The following is a 23,865-nucleotide window of genomic DNA, read 5'->3' as shown; positions in this document are numbered from 1 at the left end:
CTTTCATTTTTTTGCATGCATTGTCCAATTTTCCCAACACCATTTATCAAAGAGATCATTTATACTCCTTTGTCAAATATCACCTGACCATAAATGCATGAGTTTATTTCTGGGGTCTTTGTTCTGTTCCATTGATCTGTATGACTGTTCTTGTGCCAGTACCAGGCTCTTTGATTACAATGACTTTGTAGTATAGTTTGATATCTGGTATTGTGATCCCTACAACTTTCCCTTTTTCTCTCTTAAGATTTTTAGTCTATTCAGGGTCTTATTAGGTTCCATATAAATTTTGAAATATTTGTTCCATATCTGTGAAATATGCTATTGGTTTTTTTTCATAGAAAGTACATTGAATCTATAGAGGACTTTAAATGTTTTGTTTATTTTCTAGTAATTGATTTATTTTCCAAAAAGTAGAGTTGGAGAATACATGTATAAATTTGAAATTTTTATTGCATACCAATATGAAGCTACACCTTTTTATTTAGTTGTATTTTGTGCAAGGCATTATGCTAGGGCCTCTGGTGTTAGTATAGGTAACCCAACCTCCATCCTCAACAGCTTGTATTTATATACTAGAGTCCCAGTGCACAAAATTTGTGCATTGGGGGAAGGGGTCCCTCAGCCCGGCCTGCACCCTCTCCAATCCAGTACCCCTGCAGGATCAGGCCTAATCTGGCAGTCGGACATCCCTTTCGCAATCTGAGACCGTTGGCTCCTAACTGCTCACCTGCCTACCTACCTAATCGCCCCTGACCACTCTGCCTGCCTGCCTGATCGCCCCTCACTGCTCTCCCCTGCTGGTCTGATTGCCCCTAACTGCCTCTGCCTCGGCTCCCGCCACTGTGGCTTTGTCTGGAAGGAGGACCAGACAACTGGAAGATGTCTGGTCTATCCAACCCAATTAGCATATTACCCTTTTATTAGTATAGATGGGAGGGAAATACATCTTCATAAATACTTTAATAGTCCTCAGAATATGGAATTATTTGAGCAAAAAGACAAGATATTCAAGAATGTGAACTCAGAAAGTTTTACTGGAGTGAGTATTGTGGGACATGGTGACTAGCGAGATGTGCAGAGTGACAGAGAAAGTACCAGAGAGTGCTTCCAGGCTCTGCACAGGAAGGAGCCTGAGAGCAGTTCCTACGGACAGCAGAAGGAGGACAGACTGCGAGGCATGTTAGCATTCTGGATGCAGTTAGATTGAGTCCACAAGGAGCTAGAAGTTCACATCTCAAGCTGGGGAAAACATTAAAATTAAATCTAGGCATACAATTTAGTGTTCTCTATATGAAGATAATAAAAGAAGCCTCAATCAAAACCATGTTTAGCAGGTACAGATCTCAATCTAGCAAAGCTGGCTTTAACCACTAATGTATCCACTTTTATTTTTCTAAAATTATTTTCTTTCTAATTAAAGTTTTCATATTCCATGGACCATCAGTAAACTTTAATCTGTGAAGAGTGGTATTAGTTCACATAGGTTGACATTGAGATTCCCTCATTCCAATCTGTTGCATGTTTTAGCTTTGCCTTGCTACTTCTGTGCTGCCCTGGGGTCCAGGGATCTTTTTGAAATCTCTAAATGCCTCAATTTTTTAGTCCAGAAGTCACTAACTCAAATGTCTACAAGAGCCAAGAAGCTAATTGAAATGAGTGAATGTTTCCTTCATATGTAGTAGAGTGTAATGGTAGCCAGTGGAGATTTCAGGCTCCTTATAAGGAGACTAAAGGCCCGATGCACGAAATTCATGCACTGGGAGAGGAGGGAGCGGGGAGGGGAGAGGAGTTCCTCAGCCTGGCCTGCGCCCTCTTGCAGTCCAAGAGCCCTCAGGGGATGTCCGACTGATGGCTTAGGCCCCGCAAGCACTAAGGACATCCTTAGAGCCAGCCATGAGCCTGGCTTCTGGCTGAGCGGCTCTTCCCCTGTGGGAGCACACTAACCATCAGGGTGCAGCTCCTGCGTTGAGTGTCTGCCCCTGGTGGTCAGTGAGCATCATAGTGACCAGTCGTTCTGCCGTTTGGTCGATTTGCATATTAGCCTTTTATTATATAAGATTATAGAACCAATCTATGCCAGTGGATGGCAATCCTAAAACATCTCAGACCATTATCCTCCTGCACAGATTCCAACACAGAAAGAAGGAAACAGTTCTCTACAAGCTTTGGAGAACAGTACCAATAACAGAGCAGAACAGAGTTAAGAATGAAATTTAGACCACTGCAGAGAATCCAGCTGAAGGAATTAATTTTTCAGAAGTAGGTAGAATGAACTATTATCAAAAGTTGCAAAAGGGTGAAGGGAAACAAACAAAAAAAAAAGACAACTGAGGGAAAAGCCTTCAATGAAGTAATGAGGACATCAGCTTCTTTTCAGAGGACTATTTTGATTTTTTTTAGAGTAATAGATGAGATACACATTTAAGAGGTTTTGTTATAATTGGATGATGAAAAGGGCAATGTGAAAATAGTGTTTTTGAGGAATTTAGAAAAAATGGATATAATCATAGTGCTTTTGTGTAAATGGATAAAAATAAATATCCCTTACTTTTTTTAAGAATTGAAGCAATCCTTCTTTAAAAAGTTATTGATAGAAAATAGTGCAATGTAAATAAGTTAAAAATGGTCTTACACCAAAATAGTGTTCTCTTACTTTATAACAGATGCTTGTTATACATAAAACAACAATAAGAAGAATTTATATTTTAAAGGAAACTGTTTTTGCAAGATTAGTTTTATAATATAGCTCCTGCTTTAAATAAATTGATTCAGTTACTTTTATGAATGTAGATAAATTAAAAATAAAAAAGGCTAATAAAAATGAGAAATAAATTTGTTTCTATTCAGTCAATCAGATACTTTTTATTTTTGGATGTTAACTATCGAATGAAATAGAGAAATGACTTGTTCTTTAAATCCATAGAATTTTTACACTTCAGATCACTAGATTCTTCAATACTATTATAAATTTAAGGAATCCAAATTCTTGGTATAAAGTATTAAACATTATATTTGATACATTGAAAATGGGGTTTTAAAAGGTAGGCAACCCAATTCATGGAATAAAGACCTAAAAATATGTTAAATGTATTTAGAATGAGATTCTGAAAACTCAACTCAATACTTAATTTATCTGAATTGATATTAAATATACTGTTTCATTGCATTGCTCACTGTTTGAAGAGAGTTATTTTTATTAATTCACAAGATAAATATAGAAAATATAAGCAATACAATTTTTTTCATTATTAATGGCATTTATTATTAATAAAGTGCTTCTGATCTCTAAGAGTACATAATAAATTATTTTAGAGAATAACTGCTGTTTGACAAATATATCCTTTAAAATATCAAATGACCCAAAAGCTTTCTGTTTTTCCAAATGACTTTGACCTCCAATTCTGAAACTGACAGGGTGACTTTCCTCACTGAACAAATGTGATACGGAACCTTTTGGAGGGGCATAAATACATGTTAAATACCCAGGTGATTTTTTTTTAATCTTACTAATCAAAATAGGTAATTTTCTACTGGAAAGAATTAAAACAGATACAATAGCTATAAGTGCTAAGATTTTTGTCTTTAACACCTACAGATAATTAAATGCAATGACTTTACTTCTCCTTAATTTGTTAATTGCATATTAGTCCACTGTTGGGAGCTATACATACTCAACATTACCTTTAGTTACTGATAACAGATTACATTTATTTATATTTGATATTTTAATGTTAGAGATAAAATGATAAAGATCATCAAACATCCACACTTTTAAAAAATGGGCAAATACAAGATTTCCCCTTGAAATACAGTATGTCATCATTATCCTTTGAAATAATAAAAAAATAACACTAAATTATAAAAGGTATTGAAAAATATTATTATTTTCAGACAATCATAAAAGTAGAAATAATTAATATTTCTTTTAGAACTTACTCTTTGGAATTAATATAGTTCAGAAACTATTCACAACAGAAAATGTATGTAAATACAGTGGTATAGCATACATCTCCAATATTATTACTATTTCTAGACTCAGTAAGCATCTTCTTATTCATTCAAAAATGTGTATGAATCATTATTTTAATACATGAAAAATAAAGCCCTTTTTAAACCAAAAGGAGTCTTCTTATGTTACAGAAGGATAACTGAGCATTCAATTCCCATAGTTTAGAATCCTAACGCAATATGAAATAATATCATTATGAGAAGATATTCTTGGGACTGGCAGTCACTTACTGATATTTGTTTCCCAGTATCCGGGGCTAATTGATATGACAGCATTTACAGATAAAATAAGAATTGATGGGAAGAAAATATAGATGTACCTGTAATGCAGCAGTATGAATATCCATAAAAGAATAATTCACAAACCTAAATACAAGGAGGGAAAGAAAAAGGGAGGAAAGTTATTTTTTTGTTTCCCCTGAGCAAACATATAATTCCCGTGATTTCTTTTTAATGGCTGTGTTCCGCAGCCAGTGGGTACTGATTTATGAAAAGCTGTAAAAGATCAGGTGGAACTCTGCAGGACATCGTTTACAGCTGCACGGATTGAAACCTATCTAATTTGTCTAGTAAAAGTGTGAGCTCACGGTGCACATCACCCAGCCTATAAATTTCCCCTTCAGACCCAATGTCTGGGGCTGGGTCTAAAAAAACGCCAATGCCTGCAGCTGCTCAAAAAGCCCACATTCCCTTGGTGAGCATGAAGAGACATCACAGGCTCTTCACAGTGAGAGACAAATTCCTATCCATTGATAAACTCTCCAGATGTCCTCTCCGAGGAGGAAAGGAACCAATTTTATTTCAATTCCCCAGAGAAATCCTGGAAGTGGAAAAATGATACTTTGCAGGGCTGGTTAGTCTGAGGTCACTGGCATTAAAATTAGGTCATTCTCTGTCTTCCTTGCACTTTGATCCAAGTAATAAACAGAAAAGCTCGGTTGGGGTCACTCTAATCCCTAATCCTCACATCCTGTTCTATTTGAATCTGTTTATACTAATTTTCTCTAAACTCCTTTTGAGTCTGGCTATAGTGTTGAATTTTAAAATACAAACCATTTTGAATTGAGAAGAAAGAAAAACTACTTTTTGCTATTAGGCATGCTTCATAAATATTCTAAATAAATGTCCTGGGGTTTGATTCTTTATACCCACAAACCCATAAATAAAAAGTATTGCTATTCATGAGACCAAGAGTCTACAATAGTTGACATTAGAGTCTATGTACAGCTACTGTGGAAATCCAAGCTGTGGGGTGTGGTGTGTGTGTAGCGGGGTGGGGGGCATGCCTGTAGAGATTTTAATATAATATCATCTTCTTTCTAGGTCTCATTTCATTTTTCTTATAAAATTTTCTCACATAGCATTTATTGTTGTTTCTATCCAATCTGTTTACTGACTCAATGATTTTTTCCAATGGATCCAATGTTATATTTAACTAGAGGCCCAGTCCCCTCAGCCCAGCCTGCACCCTCTCCAATCTGGGATCCCTTGGGGGATGTCCGACTGCTGTTTTAGGCTCTATCTCTCTCACAATTCTGGACCATTGGCTCCACCTGTCTGCCTGCCTGGTTGCCCCTGACTGCCCCCCTGCTGGCCTGATTGCCCCTCACTGCCTCTGCATGCCAGCCTGATCACCCCTAATTGCCCCCCACTGCTGGTCAGGTTGCCCCCAACTGCCCCCCCACTGGCCTAGTCACCCTTCACTGCCCCCCCTGTCATCCTAATCGCCCCCAACTTCCCCCCCTGCTGGCCTGGTCACCTCTTACTGTCCCCCACCAGCCTGGTCACCCCCAACTGCCCCCCTGCCAGCCTGGTCACCCCTCATGGCCTCCCTGCTGGCCTGGTCACCCCACGCAGCCTGCTATTCAGTCATTTGGTCATCCCTTACTAACCCTCCTGTGGGCCTGGTTGCCTCGTGCAGCCTGCTTATTCAGTCATTTGGTCATTCCTCACTAACCCCCCTGCCAGCCTGGTTGTAGGCAGCCATCTTGTGAGGGCATTATGGTCAATTTGCATATTACCTCTTTATTATATAGGATTCTGGCTAGTGACAAAGGCTGTTTCATGCATGATAGCCATGCCAAAACAACCCAAGAATATCATGCAAGTTTTGGGACCTGGGTTCCTCAAATTCTTAGAAAAAACAAGAGATTTTCAGTTATTAAAATAAAGTTCTAAAGAACAAACAAAAACAAGAGATTTTCAATTATTAAAATTAGTTGTTTTATCTTTATCTGATGAGTAATTTAAAGGATTATAGAAAACTAGAGGCCCGATGCACGAAGATTCTTGCAAGAATAGGCCTTCCTTTCCCTGGCTGCTGGCACCAGCTTCCCTCCAGCACCCTGGACTTGGGCCTTCCCCCTGGCCACCGCCTTCCGCCTTCACTCTGGCTGGATCTGTGCCGCCTTCTGCCTCTCGCCTTTTCACGTCAATTTGCATAATCCCTCCTTATTGGCTGTGGGCACTGCCATCTTTGTCATGGAGTTACAGTTAATTTGCATTGACTATTTGAATTTTGTTAGATAGGATTATATATACATATATATATTCCATAAGAGAATAATATACAAAATGTTATATTTATATTTTGTAGTTTACATATTCCTAAAGGAATGAAAATTATTGTTTTGTAAAGTAATGCCTCTTTTGTCTCTACCTTTTTCTTAAAAAGATAACCTCTGAAAGTTAGTTAAAATTTAACCATAAGACATAAACATAAATTATAAACTCCATAATTTTAAGTTTTAATTTATAATCAAAATGCTTAAAGTAGAGAGGATTTAAGTAGTTGATTTAGTCTAAGGCAGTGGTCGGCAAACTCATTAGTCAACAGAGCCAAATATCAACAGTACAATGATTGAAATTTCTTTTGAGAGCCAAATTTTTTAAACTTAAACTTCTTCTAACACCACTTCTTCAAAATAGACTCACCCAAGCCATGGTATTTTGTGGAAGAGCCACACTCAAGGGGCCAAAGAGCCGCATGTGGCTTGCGAGCCACAGTTTGCCGACCATGGGTCTAAGGGAAAGATAATTGAAAAGTCTTCCACTTTCAGCTGTCCTCCACTTCACAAATGATTCTGCCAGTGAGAGAACTAGCTACTGATCTGTATTTTCCACTGAGGATGAATATATAGGGCAAACCAAATTGTCACATTACTATATTTTTCTTAAACTCAGCATTATAATTTCATTAAAATTTGACCATATTTACCAAATATGTTTATGTGTCTCCAACAAAATTCCAATAGTCAATTGTATTCCTCTCATGTGTCCCCACAACAGGATGCATGTCTAGAGCATGATATAAAAGTTTTCAGGTTTAAAAATCATGACCTCACACTTATACATGTCTCCTGTATGTCAGGGGGTGAGTTGAAGAAATGTCATCATGGTAATAGAAATTGCCCAATTAAAAATTTCTTTTAAATAATGGGTACAGTTAGCACATACATGGACGTGCCTCACAGAGACATTTTCTCAGGAGAACAAAAGCTTTTACCACATATCCCAGATTATATTCAGGGTTAGTATTCACAGGTAAAACCCTTATAGTTTAAGTGTGTCTGGAAGGATCATTTGCTGTTATTTCATACTATTTCTAAAAATATTGGAATTGGTACCTTAAAAAGCTAATTTGTTTCTAAAATAATGATAAATTCATGTTAACATATTTTTCACTAGTTTTGGTGTCTTTTGAAAAATAATTATAAATTTTGAACTTAAAAAAAAAACATTTCAAAAGGTGGGTTACATTTAGGCCAATTATTAATTTTCAATATATATGAAAATGTGAAGTTCTGGTTTAAAAATATTCTAATATTCACTAACTTGAAATAATGTTTAAAGGTTTCAAGAGCTCAATGCTGATTAAATGGTACTGCAGTATCACAAAATATAAAATGTTCAGAAGAGGTAAAAATCCAAATGTACCCTCTCAGTTATAGGATAAAAAATAGGTTATGACACTTTAAAAGACAATGATACTGTCCAAATGTCCATGGAGACATTTGGTCCACATCGAAAAGATCCTAAAGTTTGCAGACATATTAATTAATGCACCATGCAACCAGAGATCCCATCCTCAGCTTGCCCTCTGTGCATTTTCTTAAGAAGGACTATTCTTCTTTAAACATACTTAATATAAATCTAGCTCTTCTGCATGATTCAAACCCTGGTCCATCTACCTAACCTCATGTTCCATTACCAGCTAAGCTACTGATGTAAGAAGAATAATTAGCAATACAACTACAACAAAATTATTGGACCAAGAAAATATGGTAGTATTTTTCATGTATTAATCCTATAGACTAAAAGTACAAATAAATATAGACTATTTGAACCCATGGACCTTTCTAAGATAAAGTAATGGGACAATTGTCCACCTGGGGACTGGTTTCAGTCTCATGAGTTAAAGGAAAATTAAAGAGTTTACTGAGCCATGGCTGGTTTGGCTCAGTGGATAGAGCGTTGGCCTGCGGACTGAAGGGTCCCAGGTTCGATTCCGGTCGGGAGCACATGCCCGGGTTGTGGGCTCAGTCCCCAGTGGGGAGCATGCAGGAGGCAGCCAATTGATGATTCTCTATCATCATTGATGTTTCTATCTTTCTCTCTCTCTCCCTTCCTCTCTGAAATCAATAAAAATATATATATAAAAAAAAGAGGTTACTGAGAGCTGAAAAACCTACCCTAAGGGCAGTTCACCAAAAGGCTGCTTCTTTGGGCTCTTCTGGGGTGAAAATATGCTCTCTTCCATTTCTTTCACATCCCTTTGGTTCACCATATGACAGTTGGTAATAGATCTATGGTTAGGCCTGTAATTATATAAAACAATGCTAGATCTTCTCTTTTTAAAAAAATCTTTTTATTGATTTCAGAAAGAGGAAGGGAGAAGGAGAGAGATATAGAAACATCAATGATGAGAGAGAATCATTGATTGGCTGCCTCCTGCACACCTCCCAATATAGAAGAAGCCTGAAACCAGGGCATGTGCCCTGACACAGAATCGAACCAGCAACTTCTTGGTGCATGGATCAACATTCAACCACTGACCCACAATGGCTGGGCTATAAAGTCCTTTTAATGCTGGTTATATTGTGCAATACAAATCACAGTAACAATTAATTTCTCTCTCTTTTTTAATTTTATTAAATGTGTTGGGATGACATTGATTAATAAGATTATATAGGTTTCAAGTGTACAATTCTAATAATACATGATCAGTATATTGCATTGTATGTTCACCACCTAAAGTTAAGTCTCCTTCTATCACCATATATTTAACTCTCTTTACCCTCCTCTACCTCTCCTGTAACCCCCTATCACTTTGGTAACCACCATACTATCATCTGTGTCTATGAGTTTGTGTGTTTTTTTGTCTTGTTGTTTACTTTCTGTTTTATATCCCACATATGAGTGAAATCATATCATATTTAGTGAAATAAGTAGAATGAAAAAGTCTCTCTCTTTTTATTATTCACTTATCCATCATCTATCTCTCTATAAACTATATAGACAAATGTACATATATATATTGAACTCTACATATACAAGTATAACTCTCTATATAGGATGAACTCTCCTTTTGGTGTTGTCACATATGCAATGATTTCATTTGTTACTCATCACTGCTTTTCACTCTTTTTGTTATTTTTATTTTTAATGACATTTGTGACATTATTTAAATCTGTGCTGACTTTGTGTCTTGTTATAAGTATAGTTGATGCTGTCCAAATTGTCATTTAGACAGACAATAACCTGAACATTGGCCAGGATTTAATATGGGAAACCAAATCCATAATTAAAGTAGACAACAACTTATTCAGTGCATCATGTTTGTAATAACTGTATCCTAAATTAAGATCATCTTTGCTAATGGTTAAATGGATTAAATTAGTAAAGTATGTATGGATATATTTATGCACTTCACTGGCCAAGTTTTAGTGTTTTAAAAAGGTATCAAATCTTGACATCCAGAAACTCTGCTGACTCCTGGCCTCTCTCCCTTTGGTATTTTCTTTTCTTGCAGGCCATCAAACCTTCTTCTGGACCAAAGCAATGTCGACATCACTACCTTCCGCACAACAAGTGACTGGCTTAATGGTGTTCGAACAGCACAGTGCAAAGAAATCTTCACAGGCGTGGAATACAGTTCTTGTGACACCATAGCCAAGATTTCTACAGAGTAAGAAAAAGTTTTTAAGAGGACTGAATGATTCTAAACTTTCTACTGAGCATACATGTTTTAGATTAATGTGTTATAAATATTAGTTGAACCTCTGAGGTACTTACTATCCCCTGTAACCACTGAACTGGATCCTGGGTCTCTCTCTTTATAAATAACACCTTTTGGGTTTATGTGTATTGATGTGTCTTCTTCCTTCACAAAAGGTGTGTTCACTCAACTATGACCTACTTCAGATAGACCAACAGATACATATCTGTACCCAACTTCAAACACCCAAGCCCCTAACTGAAAACATGAGTAGATAGGGCATGATGATTTTGTGTTTTCTGTTACTTTTAACAAAACATAGTCCCTGTGGAAATGGAAAAGAAAACTTTAAGTGGATAAGCTGCTATACAGGGAGACATGCTAAAGTCAGAAGCAGCTTTCACAGCTGCTAAATAAGCACATTATCATCTATGATTGAATCTATGAAGGATATCATCTTTAAAAATTAAGTTACAAATAAGTTTAAGGTATTACTTTATTGTATTCCTTAAAAGCTTATATTCAGATTAGAAAAACAGAATCTACACTAATAAAAGAGAAATAAGCAAATTGACCGTACCTCCGTGACACCCACCAGCCAATCAGGCGTGAGTATGCAAATTAACCCAACAAAGATGGCATATGCAGGCACAGAGCAGTTGGGCAGGGAGGGATGCTTGGTATGAGGGGGAGGGCGGGGGGTAGAGGGAGCTGCAGGAGTGGCACGCAGGCCAGAGCAGAGAAGACTGAAGGCTCCGGCCAGAGTGAAGGCCTGGGTCCCGGGTGCCAGAGGAAAACCGGTGCCAGCAGCCAGGGGAAGGAAAGCCTATTGCACAAATCTTCATGCTACGGGCCTTTAGTATCCGTAATTAATATGGATTGATGTGTTAAAAGCCAATAATAAATATAATATGATGTATTTCTTAGACAGAGATATTTGGATAATAGCAATTCTTTGACTTGGGAAACCCCTGGGCTTAACGGAAGGCGGTTTATCAAGTGAATCCAGTGACTATTCAATAACAGTTATCTTTGTTCACAAGCTATGGTAATTGGGAACTGGCAGTAAAGAACTAGAAACCATATTCTTCTCTCTGTGAATGAGAGTCAATTTACTTCATTTCTTAATATAACCTGCATCATTCTTTTCTTTTTCTGCACAGTGACTTTTGCTGCACTCCCATGAACATTAGATAAAAATGGCTTTCTCAGCCCTCAATCATGCATTCTTAGTTTGCTACTCACCTGACTAGGGCCCAACTCTCTTAACTCTAAGTCATCAAAAGAAAATTTTGATGGGCTCAGTCCTGCTTATAGATGGCACCTTCAAAGTCATATGTTTCCTATTATATAACTATTTCTGTTCAAAAGATGGCATGAACTTGGCCCTAGGAGCCTTTTCCTGAGGGTAAAACAGAGAACTGTTCCAAAAACAAAAAAAGCTTTTGTGTTGGTCAGATACACCAACGTATACATAGTTTTGCAGCTTGTACAGTTTGTTTGCAAACTGTGTCCATCTTTGTTTCTGAATCTTCTATCTTTCATCTTTGTTTCTTAAAACAATCTCTTTGTTGCCCTCGATTTCCTTTGTCTTAACCTCTCCTACCAATATTTGAATATTTAAATATTGTTGAATATTTAAATATTGTTGAATATTTAAAGCTTTCATTATCATCTTGTCAATCATTTAAACAAAGCCAATGTGGAGAGCTACAGAATAGCTATCAAAAAGGAATATGCAGTGCAATTAATCTATACTAATAATAGCCTAGGGCCATCATGACCTAAACAACCAGACTGACGACTGGTCACCAGGAAGTGCATGGAGCACCTCTTCGTCCCTCCCCTGTGGCCCACAAGGCTGGCGCAGGCAGGCAGGTGGGGTGGTGGGGGGGGGGGGGGTGGTCAGGGCGAGGCGGGTGTGGTGAGGTCGTTAGGCCTCTGGCCCAAGGTCGGGCCAGAGGCCTAACGACCTCACCTCTGCCAAAGCGACTGTGGATCAGGCCCAGAGAGAGACCTGGAGAGAGAGGCAGATCCTGATCAGCAGCCGCTGTGTCTGCTGGTGAGGCCTGGAAAAAGAGAGAGGCAGGGTCTGATCAGCAGCCCCCTCAGCTGCTGGTGAGGCCCAGAGAGGAGAGAGGCAGGGCCTGATCAGCAGCTGCTGTGGAGGCTGCAGATCAGGCCCAGAGAGAGAGACAGCTGTCTGCAGGGCTGTTCTGGATTTCCCAGAAGAGCCAATGGCTGCCTAGGAGGTGGAGCTTTTGACGCTGACTGGCATAGAAACTGACCAATCAGAATCTAATCTGGGTTAACTGCGAAGGCACAACCTAAGGTGTGGGCTGAGGAGGGGTTTTAAGGGCAACAGCTGTTTGATGTAAGGTGTAAGAAAACAGTTCAATTTTTTAATAACTGGTTTGGCAGTATGGTGCATATGGCTGGCTATCAGTCCAGATATAGGGATTATGTATTTTTGTCTGCAAAGAGCATCTCTTCCTGATGAAAAAGGCTTCCCCCCCCCACACACCATTTAAGCAATCCTATCCTATATAATCTATCTATACTAATAAAAGGGTAATATGCTTATTAGACCAGGTCGACCAGCCATCTTCCTGATGTCCGACTTCCTTCCGGACAAAGCTATGGTGGTGGGGGTTGAGGCAGAGGCAGTTAGGGGTGATCAGGCTGGCAGGGGAGGGCAGTTAGGGGCGATCAGGCCAGCATGGGAGAGCAGTTGGGGGCAATTAGGCCAGCAGGGGAGCAGTTAGGGAGTGATCAGGCAGGCAGGCAGGGGTTAGGGGCAATCAGGCAAGCAAGCAGGTGATCAGTTAGTAGCCAGTGGTCCCAGATTGTGAGAGGGATGTGCGATTGGAGAGGGTGCAGGCTGGGCTGAGGGACCCTCCCGCCGCCCATGCACCAATTTCATGCACTGGGCCTCTATTAGAAATATAAGTACCTAGTAAGTAGGTAAAGAAGTTTGTCATTCATGGCATAATATTCCAATCAGAAACACAAGTCACAAAAGGACCTCATATATTACTATGGGAGAGGAAAATAGTTCTTAAGAAATAAGCTCATTCTAGTCTATTTAACCTGTGTTGGCATTCCTGTTTAGAGGGAAATTCACTGTTTATTGAATAGACTTCTGACTCAAATCTGCAACATGCCTTGAGTTTCCGTAGTAGTTATTTTTATCATAAACAATCACAGGATATAGTAATATATTTAAATATTTTTAATTCTTACTTTATTAATATAAACAGTGGGGTTATGATATACAAGACACCTGCCTTGGGGCACAGAAGCATAGGAGAGAGCAAACACAGTTGAGTATTTCTGCACCATTGCTAGATTTTCAAAGGCAACATTTTATAAATGTTTATTTTAAATAAAATATCAACACTTATAGCTTTTAAATAATGAAGTGGATGAGACAGAACATTGTTAATATGATTAACTGCCAGCTCACAATTTAAATACAGTCAGACATTGTAAGTTGTGAATATGTTAAGAAACTATTTGCTTAAAAAGGTGAAGTGGCAGCATTTGTTACATTTCCAATTGAGAAATGTATTTGTCTCAACCATACAGTGTTAGACAGTAAGCTCTTTTTTGCTGGTTAGAATATTTTCACTTTATAGTTGTTATTATTATTTAAACAATCTGTACATTCAAGATGAAAACTGACTTTCCTGAGACTCAACTCTTTCAGGTTTGTTCTTCACACTGTCACATGGTTTCAGATCTCTCTGTATTTCAAACTCCACAATGATCTTTCTTCTGTCCTTTCTCCTGAACTCAGGAACAAGATAGAATTAAAATCTATTGGCCTGAAATTCCTTGAAAAAAATTATTTCTTAGATCTCAGTGTGGTGTACCTTCTGCCCATAGTTTATACTACAAAAATGAGAATTAAAAGAAAAATACATTTCATACACTAATTATTTGGGGAATTCTAATGAGGCAACATTGATATCTCAAGTCCTTTAAAATATTTAACCCAATATTTCATCCTTTTTTCAGTCTTAAGTTTATTGTTTGAATTTGATTTCTTTCAATCCTTATTTTCTTTGTGCCATTCAGACTCAATTCAGAAATTATTCCCTTGACTAAATAACACTAGAGAGTCTTCTAAAATAAGATAGTGATAGCTGAAAAAGGATATTAAATTATTTTTTTTATCCAGACTATCAAATCACAGAAAAAGTTCAATAGGGCTTCAAACTTAAATAAGCATTAACTTATTTCAGTTAGTTCAGAATTTCATTTACAGCAAGCTACTCAAGTCATTTCATTTTCAGATGAAATCCAGAAAATATGCAATTTTATTCAGTATATATAACATATTTTTTAAAATATGTAATAGCCTAAGATGGATTTCAGAAGGTTAATGTAAGAAGGAAGAAAAGAGAATGAGAAAGGGGGCAAAAGTGACCATCGACTCTGGAGAGAGAATGAGGTGTGTGGAATGAATATTAGGCAGATTAATTGCAACATGTCATTATCCTGTTCTCTTAGATGCCATTTTCCAAGTGTCATCACCTATCCTTTTGCCTTTGAAGTACCATATAGCTCATTAACCTCTGGTCTCAATCTTGAGTTGTCCTGTGGTCTTGAACTTATCCACTGCCCTTCTGAACAGGGTAGTCAAAATGATATAAGCATGTGGGAGTATTATTGAGACTATAGCAGCTGCATGTTTAGAACAATTTTGTACATGGCAAGGTGGTGGGTAGAAGACATGGAGAGGGTAGATAGAGTGGAGACTCCATAAAAAACCCAAGCTAAATCATAACCTAAAGGGATTATTGCTTTAATTCTCTTTTCCAATATAATCCTTGGCATTAAACATAGAATTATGCTTATTATTAAAATTTTGCTTATATTGGGTTCTGAGACATGGAATCTGAAAGTTTTATGAATATTTCTTGAGGCGTTAGCTTGGAACATACATCTATAAAGAAGTGATGAGTGGGCATTGGGCTGAAGAAGACTCAGTTCTTCCTAGTGAATCAGGAGCCTCAGAGTTGGGCTGGACCTTCGGAGAGTTCTGTGAGTGCTCAGCATCTGATTTTTACCTGGCTGCTAAGGTCCAGGTGCTCCAGAGGGTGGTCAGAGCCAAGAGTCATAGCATGGCACTGTGTCATATTACTCTGTCATTGTGCTTAAATTTCTCAAAGAGCTCAGGAAATTAGTATACTGCCTTGAAACATTCTTTTTTTTTCTGCTATCCATTATTATCTTTTTTTGAGCTTTTAAAAAAGGAGAAAAGGAAGAGACAAATATTAGTGAGTCATAAAAATATGATATAGAATTGGAAGAAAGATGTTAGAAGAAATACAAAAAGAGAAAGGATCTATTGATTTGTACACATATATTTATATCTGCCTTGTTTTCTGGCTGTACATTCATAACCTGACTTTGATATAATTTGGAGACTAGAATGGAAATGTTTGTTGTTCATTTTGAAGATAGATGCAAGGTATATAAAGAATCAAAATCCCATAGAATGCACATTCTTTCAAAAGTGGGGATCAATACAAATAGCCTATATTCTCTAAGTGAAGGTTTCATTATCCACAGTTACATGAAGAGTGACAAGTCTGATGTCACTTCCCACTAGCCTTTCTGATGAAGCAAAGCAGCTGAAGAGTATAATCAGAGAGGACCTTGGGAAAAATACAAGGTGTCCATAGAAAATTTATCAGCCCCATGAATGGCACCAGGATGGTGACCTGCAGATCATCAGAAATTTCGTTGCCAGCTCAGGTGATAGGCATGCAACCAGTCTTGGTTAATTTTATGCAGGAGATACTTAATTCTCATCTAAATTGATTTTAAATTGTTACCTATTTTCTGCTTGCCCACCTTTACTGCTTGGGAACTCATGTCTTAAGGAATCATTAGTCCATGTAGTTGAAACTCCCAATTTCTCATTCTTTCCTATAGGCTCAATATAAAGGAGCCCCGTGTGTGTGTGTGTGTGTGTGTGTGTGTGTGTGTGTGTGTGTGTGTGTGTGTATGTGTTTTCTTCTTGCCATTCTCAATTTGCCTGGGTTTCTTTGACAAGTGATACTTTACTCCTCTATCAATTTCCCCAGATAATTGTATTTTGGACTATTGATTCATTCTTTACTAAATACATATTGAGCCCCTACTAAATGATAACCATTGTTCAGAGTATGGTTGCTAAGCAGAGTACAAAACCAACAAGAATGCCTATTCATATGAAATTCACATCCTTGTGGAGCAAAATAGAGAATTAAGAAAATAAATCAGAAAGAAAGGTAACATGCTGAATAGTAAAAATGTTTGGAAGAAAATGAAACAAGAAAATAAAATATGAAGTGGAGGTATGAATATAGAGAGGTTTTATAATATTAAAAAAGAAGGGTCAGGAAGGTCTCATGAGATGGGGATGTTTGAGTCAATATCTGAAAGAGGTGAATATATGAAATAATTACATGAGTCAAGAATATTTAATTAATAATTTGCACATGTTCATATAACATTTTTTTAACGAAATTTTTTTTGTTCTTATAATCTTCATTTTATGTCTGGTTTCTAAGTTTAAACTATTTTAAATTTAGTAACTTTGATAGAAATAAATTCTTATATATTTTTTTACTTTGAAAGCAATTTATACTTTTAAGAAATTGTTCCAGTTATCTATGGCTGACAACAAACTGTTTTAAAACTTAAATGCTAAAACAACAATTTTCTTGCATATCACAATGTCACGGGTTATGAATTTGGACAGAGCTAGGCAGGCAGTTCTGCTGTAGTGTTAGTGCTGACTGAAGTATTCATCTAACAGGAATATGGTCTTGTCTGGAGGGCTGGAGATGGTCTCACTCCTGTCTCATGGTGCACATGGCTACATAGTGGAGACTGCAGACTAAGTACTTTCAGATGGTCTCTCCAATGTCTCCGGGTAGTTAGACTTCATATATGGCACTTTGCGGCCCAGAGAGAGTGTCCTAAGGGAAAAGAAGTTGAATCTGGCAGTTTCTGAATACCCGAGGGTAGAAACTGATACAGTGTCACTTCTGACATACTCTGTCAATCAAAGTGGTCCTGGAGCTGGCCCAGACTCAAGGGAATGGGATAATGCCCCACAAAGAATGTGTGACCATCTATATCAGTGTCCTACGGTTGTCATAACAAATTACCACAAATGTATTGGCTTAAACAACCAAAATCTGTTTTCTCACATTTCTGGAGTCCAGAAGTCAGAAATCAAGATGTTAGCAGGGCTACCAGTCTTTAAGGGTGAATCCTTCCTTACTTCCAGCTTCTGGTGAATCGCAGCATTCCTTGGTTTATGGCAACATAACTCCAATCTCTGCTTCCATCTACACATGTATCTCTTTTCTTTGTTATTGTGTGTCCTTTTCTGTCTCTAATAAGAATAGTTTCATCAGATTTAGAGTCCACCCTAATCCAGTATTATCTCATCTTGATCTTTGTCTTAATTACATATGCCAAGACCCTATTGTAGTTCTGGGTGGACATTAATTTTGAGGGGACACTATTCAACCCACTATAACATTTATATTCTTCTACAATATTAGAGGTGAAATGGCCAGGATACTATACATGGATGATGTAAAAATAAAAATTATGTCCAAACCACTAAGATATATGATTTTATAAGCTTTGCTAACTGAAAATCTCATGCTTACATACTATCCAGGAAACAATGTTTCTCACCAAACATTTTCTCTTTTTTTTTACAGTGACATGAAAAAGGTTGGTGTCACTGTGGTTGGGCCACAGAAGAAGATCATCAGTAGCATTAAAGCTCTAGAAACACAATCAAAGAATGGTCCGGTTCCAGTGTAAAGGGCTATTTCTCAAAGGAAGCGGTGGCTGTGGAAGATGTAGCGTCACTCTGCAGACAGATGATAATGCTGGAGATACTGGTGGAAGTTTCAAACCCTATAAGACACTCATATATGAGTACAAATGCCTTAAAATGGAATTTAAAAACTCTATATTTTCCCATATCATTTAACGGATTGGGTGGGTGTTATTTTGTTTTGCAATTGATTTTTTATATTAGTTGATGGATGAAATTAAAATTCTTCAGCATGAAATGATGAAGAGCTAGCCTAGAGCCATGGATCATATACTGACTATTATAAAAGCAAAACAAGTGAAATAACATAATGAACATAATGGCTCTGTTCAGTACTAGCCACAAAGAAAAAGACTTGTGATATTTTTCTATACAGAAGAAATCTGTAACAGGTATTTTTTTTCTTTAAAAGCAAGAAAAACAGAGGAATTTATACCTCAAACTATCTGGCCATATTTACTACCTTTTCATTGTATTATTCTTTTTTATCTGTTAAAAAGCATATAAAGTTTGTAGCTGTTTTAAGTACCATACATTTATAATTATTAGCTTTGTTAAGTATTATCATGTAAAATGTGTCTTAATTTTGAAGAAAAGTACATATTTATTTTCTTTCTAATTGTTTTTATTGTTTTCTATTTATGCCTCAATTACTTAATTTGGATTTGTCACAGCCCAGTGCCAAATGCTCTCTCAAATTGTCAGCAGTAGGAAACATGGAAAACTAAACATAGGGAATGATGGGCTTCTTTCCAGATTTTCAAAACATCCATGTATATATAGGAATCAAATCATTCCCCTGTTCATTCACTAACCAAATGTCACAGTCTGAATTATCTCACACATTTTTGTCTCTCCATTTAATATAAAATGTATGCTCCTAATTTAGTGTAATATGCTGGCTTGTAAGTAATGGATTCTCAATGGCATACCTGCCCTACTCTGGTGTTTAGGAAACAATTCGTTGGTAAAGAAGCTAAGTTAGAGCTCCTAAATAGAGAATAGCTACACTGGAAATTATTAGAATCCTATTTCAATTGCTGCATTAATTGGCAACACAGCCTATTGGCCAATGCATAAGTAAAAAACAATCACTTTCTGACAGGCTATGAAATGTCACTCAATATATTAGCTTATAATTGCTGAGCTGTTTTTAGCTAATGATTATAACTAAACTATTCATCTGAATAATGGGGGTTTAGTTTAATTAATTAAGCATTGTAATAATCTATTGCAGGTATTATTATCTTAAAGAGTCTTTCACTGAAATGCACCTGTTGTAATGTTGGTGTATAAATTAGAAGCATTAAATTACTTTACATAAACAGTATTATTTTTGAAATAAATAAAATGGTTATCTAGCAATGATTCAAAATCTGTAGGCAGTGGAGAGATCTCTCATTGTGGGAACTTAGACTTACTATTCATAAAGGTCAAATATGAGCATAATCAGTAATATTTGAAAAGCTGTACCTGGTATAGATCTAGCCACTAAAACATTTTAGCTCTATCTTTATCTTCTAGTGCTGATATGATCATTTTATGAGAATAATAAATATGTATGTCATAAGAATACAATGGATAAAAATACTGCAAACTTTATGTTTTTATGCAAACTGGAACATTATACAGCTTACAATCAAATCAAAATTCACAAGTGCTAATATGTTGTAAGTTTACTGTAATAAGGTTTAAGTTTAACCTTCACATATGAGATTATTTCTTAAATCCGGCAATATTCCTTACAGTCAAATCATCCAACTAGAATTTTATATTGGATATATAAGAGCATGAATTTTTATAAAGTTATATGCAACGATAAAATTAATTACAAATTTTACTTAAGCCTAGAAGCAGCTAAAACCATTTTGTAATCAAAAATTTGTGTTGTGGAATGTTAGACTGAGACCTAATTCTGGCTTCAATCTCATTTTATCCCCAACTAGCATTTACTTTTGTATTCTGAGCATACTCAACGAAATCTGTGCATTTCATCAACTAATAGAAGTTGAGGATTGTTATTTTGGCTATGGTTTCCGTTTGAAAGTAGAAGTCATATACACAGTATATTGCTCTTCATTTTTTCACTATTTTTCTACCCAACCTCTTATACATTTACTTTACACAATTCTTACCCTGTACATATGTAAACATAACAGTGTACGATTCTTAACTGTGCAGTAGAGGTACTAGATGCTGATGGCCATCTCTTTGTACAGAAACTGCATTGACTTTCCATAAACATGAAACCATATCTCCATACAATGGTATGTACCATATTATCTGTTTTGTATCGTAAATTTGATTTACATATATTATTTATTTCTGGTACCTTGCCCAGATTATTCTGTACTAAGTATCAACTAAACAATGTATAAATGTGATATGATTGAAAATATGTATTTACTTTAAACTTGTCTTTTCAAAACATTACTCATTTAGTTTATGTTGTACAATGTAGATGGCCTCTTACTAATGTAAAATGATTTGTAGTGGGAACATTTATATTTTTATAATAAACATAATGAAAATATTTTTTACAGATTGAAATACAGAAGTGGTCTTTGAAACTTTTAAATATATTATTAAAATCTGTGCTTATTTAAACAACAAAACAATGAAATTTATATAAGTCATGAAGAATGTGCTTCTGTTTCTTTTTTCTCCTTTAGTGAAGAGGGATTCATGTTATGCTCTTGGATGTAGTGGGTGTGATTATGTGGAATCATTGATCTATGGGATTAGAAGTGTCAGAGTAGGTTATGTCAAAAAGCCAGAGTATCATTTATGAAAAAAGGAAGGAATTCTGAACAGGCCAAATAAAACAAACAAACACAAAAAACAACAACCACAATTTCAGAAAACACTAAAAAACAACTCATACTTTGTAGAAAGTAGGTCCCTAGTCAAAGTAGTGCAATCTACTTATAGAAAAACCATTGTACATGAAAACCCAAAAGCTAACTCACAATGTAAGGCTAGATAACACCTGTGGTCAACATTTCCACAGTGGTGGAAATAGATAAGGAAAGATCATAAAAGATCAGATTTGGGCTTGCCTTGAAGGAGAAATAGCATTTGAAAATGTTGAGAGGAGGAAAGGATAATTTGTAAGCAGATTAACTAAATAAAAGGAAATAGGTAAAGAACAACATATTTATCCATTTAATAAAGGTACATTATGCACTCAGATGAGGCAGGTGCTTTGCTATCACCATTTACAAGTTACCAAGTCTTTGCAGCAATCCTGTGAAGAGATATTATCCCTTTTAGTAGATGATGGAATCAAGTCGTGGAATTCTTCCCAAGGTCACTCTAATGAATAGAACAAAAGTTATTTCAAATCAGAGTCTTCTTATTCTGTGTTCTTTCCATAATATAATGGCTACTGTAATAAAAAAAAATTATCTGGGAACAGTGCCAGTGGCTATTTGCAAAGGTGATTTGGGGAAAAGCTGTGGGATAAGTAGAACAAATGATATTGCAAATCTGTTTTGGTGTTGGAGACATGAAGCAATGCACTTACTCTAGAGCAGTGATTTTCAACCTGTGTGCCAAGGAAGGCACATTGGTGAGCCATAGAACTTTTAAAACATGTAATACCTGCCTTGGTGGGTAGCTCAGTTGATTGGAGCATTGTTCCATATACCAAAAAACTTGTGGGGTCCATTCTGTGCAGGGCACATACTTGGGTTGTAGGTTCAATCCTGATTGGGAGGCAACCTATCAATGTTTCTCTCTCTCTCTCTCTCTCTCTCTCTGTCTCTCTCTCTCTCTCTCTCTCTCTCTCTCTCTACCCTCTCTCTCCCTCTCTCCCTTCCTCCCTCCCTCCCTCTCCCTTCCTCTGTCTCTGAACTCAATAAACAACAAAAAATAAATAAACCCAATAAAGGAAAAGATAAAGTTCAAATGTAAAAGGTGTCTTTGACACTAAGATATATATATATATATATATATATATATATATATATATATATATATATATATATAATCTTGGACCACCTTTCATAAGTTAATTCTGGCTGCTATAATAGTTAAATTCCAAATGTCATCAGCTTAAAAAAAAAGAAAGAAACACCATCACCATCATTTTAAACACAGAATAACCCAAAGTAGTTGCCAGGTGGCCTTGCTTGCAATGATTCAGATCCCACACTCTCTCCATCTGCTGGCCTTAAGATCTTTCTATCAGCCAGTACAACTGGCCTAAACCCTTAAGATCTATCAGCCAGTACAACTGAAGCAAGGGAGTGGTTGTCTAGCTGATTTTATGAGCACTGCTTATGAGTGGCACATATCACTTCTCTTCTATTAACTAGAAATCAATCATATTGCTGTACTTAATGGAAGAGAATGTGGGAGGAGTAGTGTGCCTAAATGGAAAGGGAAAGTTTTTGGAATCTATATAGCAACCTCTGCCACAAGTCATTGTCACTTACATATGCAATATGTAAAGGCAGATAGTTCTAAAATGCTATTAAGAAATCATCAATCTCTTGCTAACTCCACTCATTTCTTACTCCATACAGACAACCATTTTTAACTCTTTTTTCTTATTACTTGAATCTAATACTTCTAAGGGTGTGAACTGTTCAGATCTCCTTTCAAGAGAGAACTTACTAGAAGAGCAATTAGCTGACAACCCCAAGCTGTTGTAGTTTCAAACTCCCAAGCAAAATTTACCCCAGGACATGGTAGTGGAAGTACTAAAGTGTATCCATTTCCTCTCAAGTGACAGAATTTTGTAATAAGCGATTTTGGATCTCATGCTCTAATCATCCTGGCTGAGGTTTTTCTCAGAGGTCCACAGCAGTCTGAGCTTCCTATCCAATCCTCCCTCCTTTGGTCTCTCCATATATAGGTTTCAGATGTGTATTTCTATCTAAAAGCTCCATATGCCTTCTTTTATTCCTGGTCCCAATCCTTCTTAAGCATTCCCACCAAAATTTTTCTTGCTGGTCTAATTCCTTCTTGGTGTCTGTTTCTTGCTTATCCTTAACTGAAACAATGATTCACAATTTGATTAACCTGGCAATTAGAATGCCATCCTTTATTCTTCCCTCTAGCTCATTTTAGATCACCTAAACCATTATGCCATCGTAGGAATTCTAACTTCTTTTCTCTGTCTCCCACCACAACCTCATTACTTACATAGATTTCCTAAATAAAGGAATGTCCTAATAATGCATCTGCCTCCAGTCCTGATATCTCCAATATCAATCAGACTAATGTATTAGAGCACATTTAATTTTGTAGTTCCTCTGACAAACACAAATGCCTCCAGGGCCTAGCAGGTTATAAAAATGAGTGAAGCAAGTGAGGAATGTGGTGACTCATAAAAGCACCCTTCATTGCCCTCTCAGAGACAAGGCAACATGGATCCAATGTAAATTTCTGATTTTTCGAGAGAATTCCTAATTGATCCTGCATAACATATCTTATTGAAATTGCCTCTTTTTTATGCCCCATCCCAACTTATAGCTGAGGGCACCTTGAACAGGAACTGTGCCTTGTAAACCACTGCGCCCCCTTGACCTTTGCAATGCTAAGTATATAATAAGCATTCAAAAATTGAAGTGGAATTAAATGTATTAGAACCATTTTTGATAATATAATAAAGAAGATGTCCCTGGGATTTTTGTCCTTATAAGGGAAAGTGTAAATTTCCTTGAGGTCAATAAAGCTAGTCAATGTTCCAGTTGTGTATCTTGGATCATTAAACATACTTATTTCTGCTAGAATTGGGTCATTTTCATAGAATTTTGTGGACTCTTTTCAT

The 23,865-nt window shown here is 36.7% G+C and overlaps 1 protein-coding gene across 3 annotated transcripts in view; it reads left to right on the top strand.

The window, feature by feature from the left end:
* EPHA3 (EPH receptor A3) overlaps positions 1 to 18,070 on the top strand; it is a 360,358-nt gene extending 342,288 nt beyond the window's left edge. For all 3 annotated transcript variants that reach the window (XM_008155577.3, XM_008155576.3, XM_054712267.1), the window contains exons 16-17: positions 10,043 to 10,198; positions 17,965 to 18,070. In XM_008155577.3, the coding sequence (XP_008153799.1) occupies positions 10,043 to 10,198; positions 17,965 to 18,070 (262 nt within the window). The remainder of the gene's footprint in view (positions 1 to 10,042; positions 10,199 to 17,964) is intronic.
* The last annotated feature ends 5,795 nt before the right edge of the window (positions 18,071 to 23,865 follow it).

Source organism: Eptesicus fuscus, chromosome 3 (genome assembly GCF_027574615.1).
Source record: "Eptesicus fuscus isolate TK198812 chromosome 3, DD_ASM_mEF_20220401, whole genome shotgun sequence".
Classification (NCBI taxonomy): domain Eukaryota; kingdom Metazoa; phylum Chordata; class Mammalia; order Chiroptera; family Vespertilionidae; genus Eptesicus; species Eptesicus fuscus.
The sequence above is the reverse complement of the archived record's forward strand: the minus strand, read 5'-3'. Positions and strand labels throughout refer to the sequence as shown.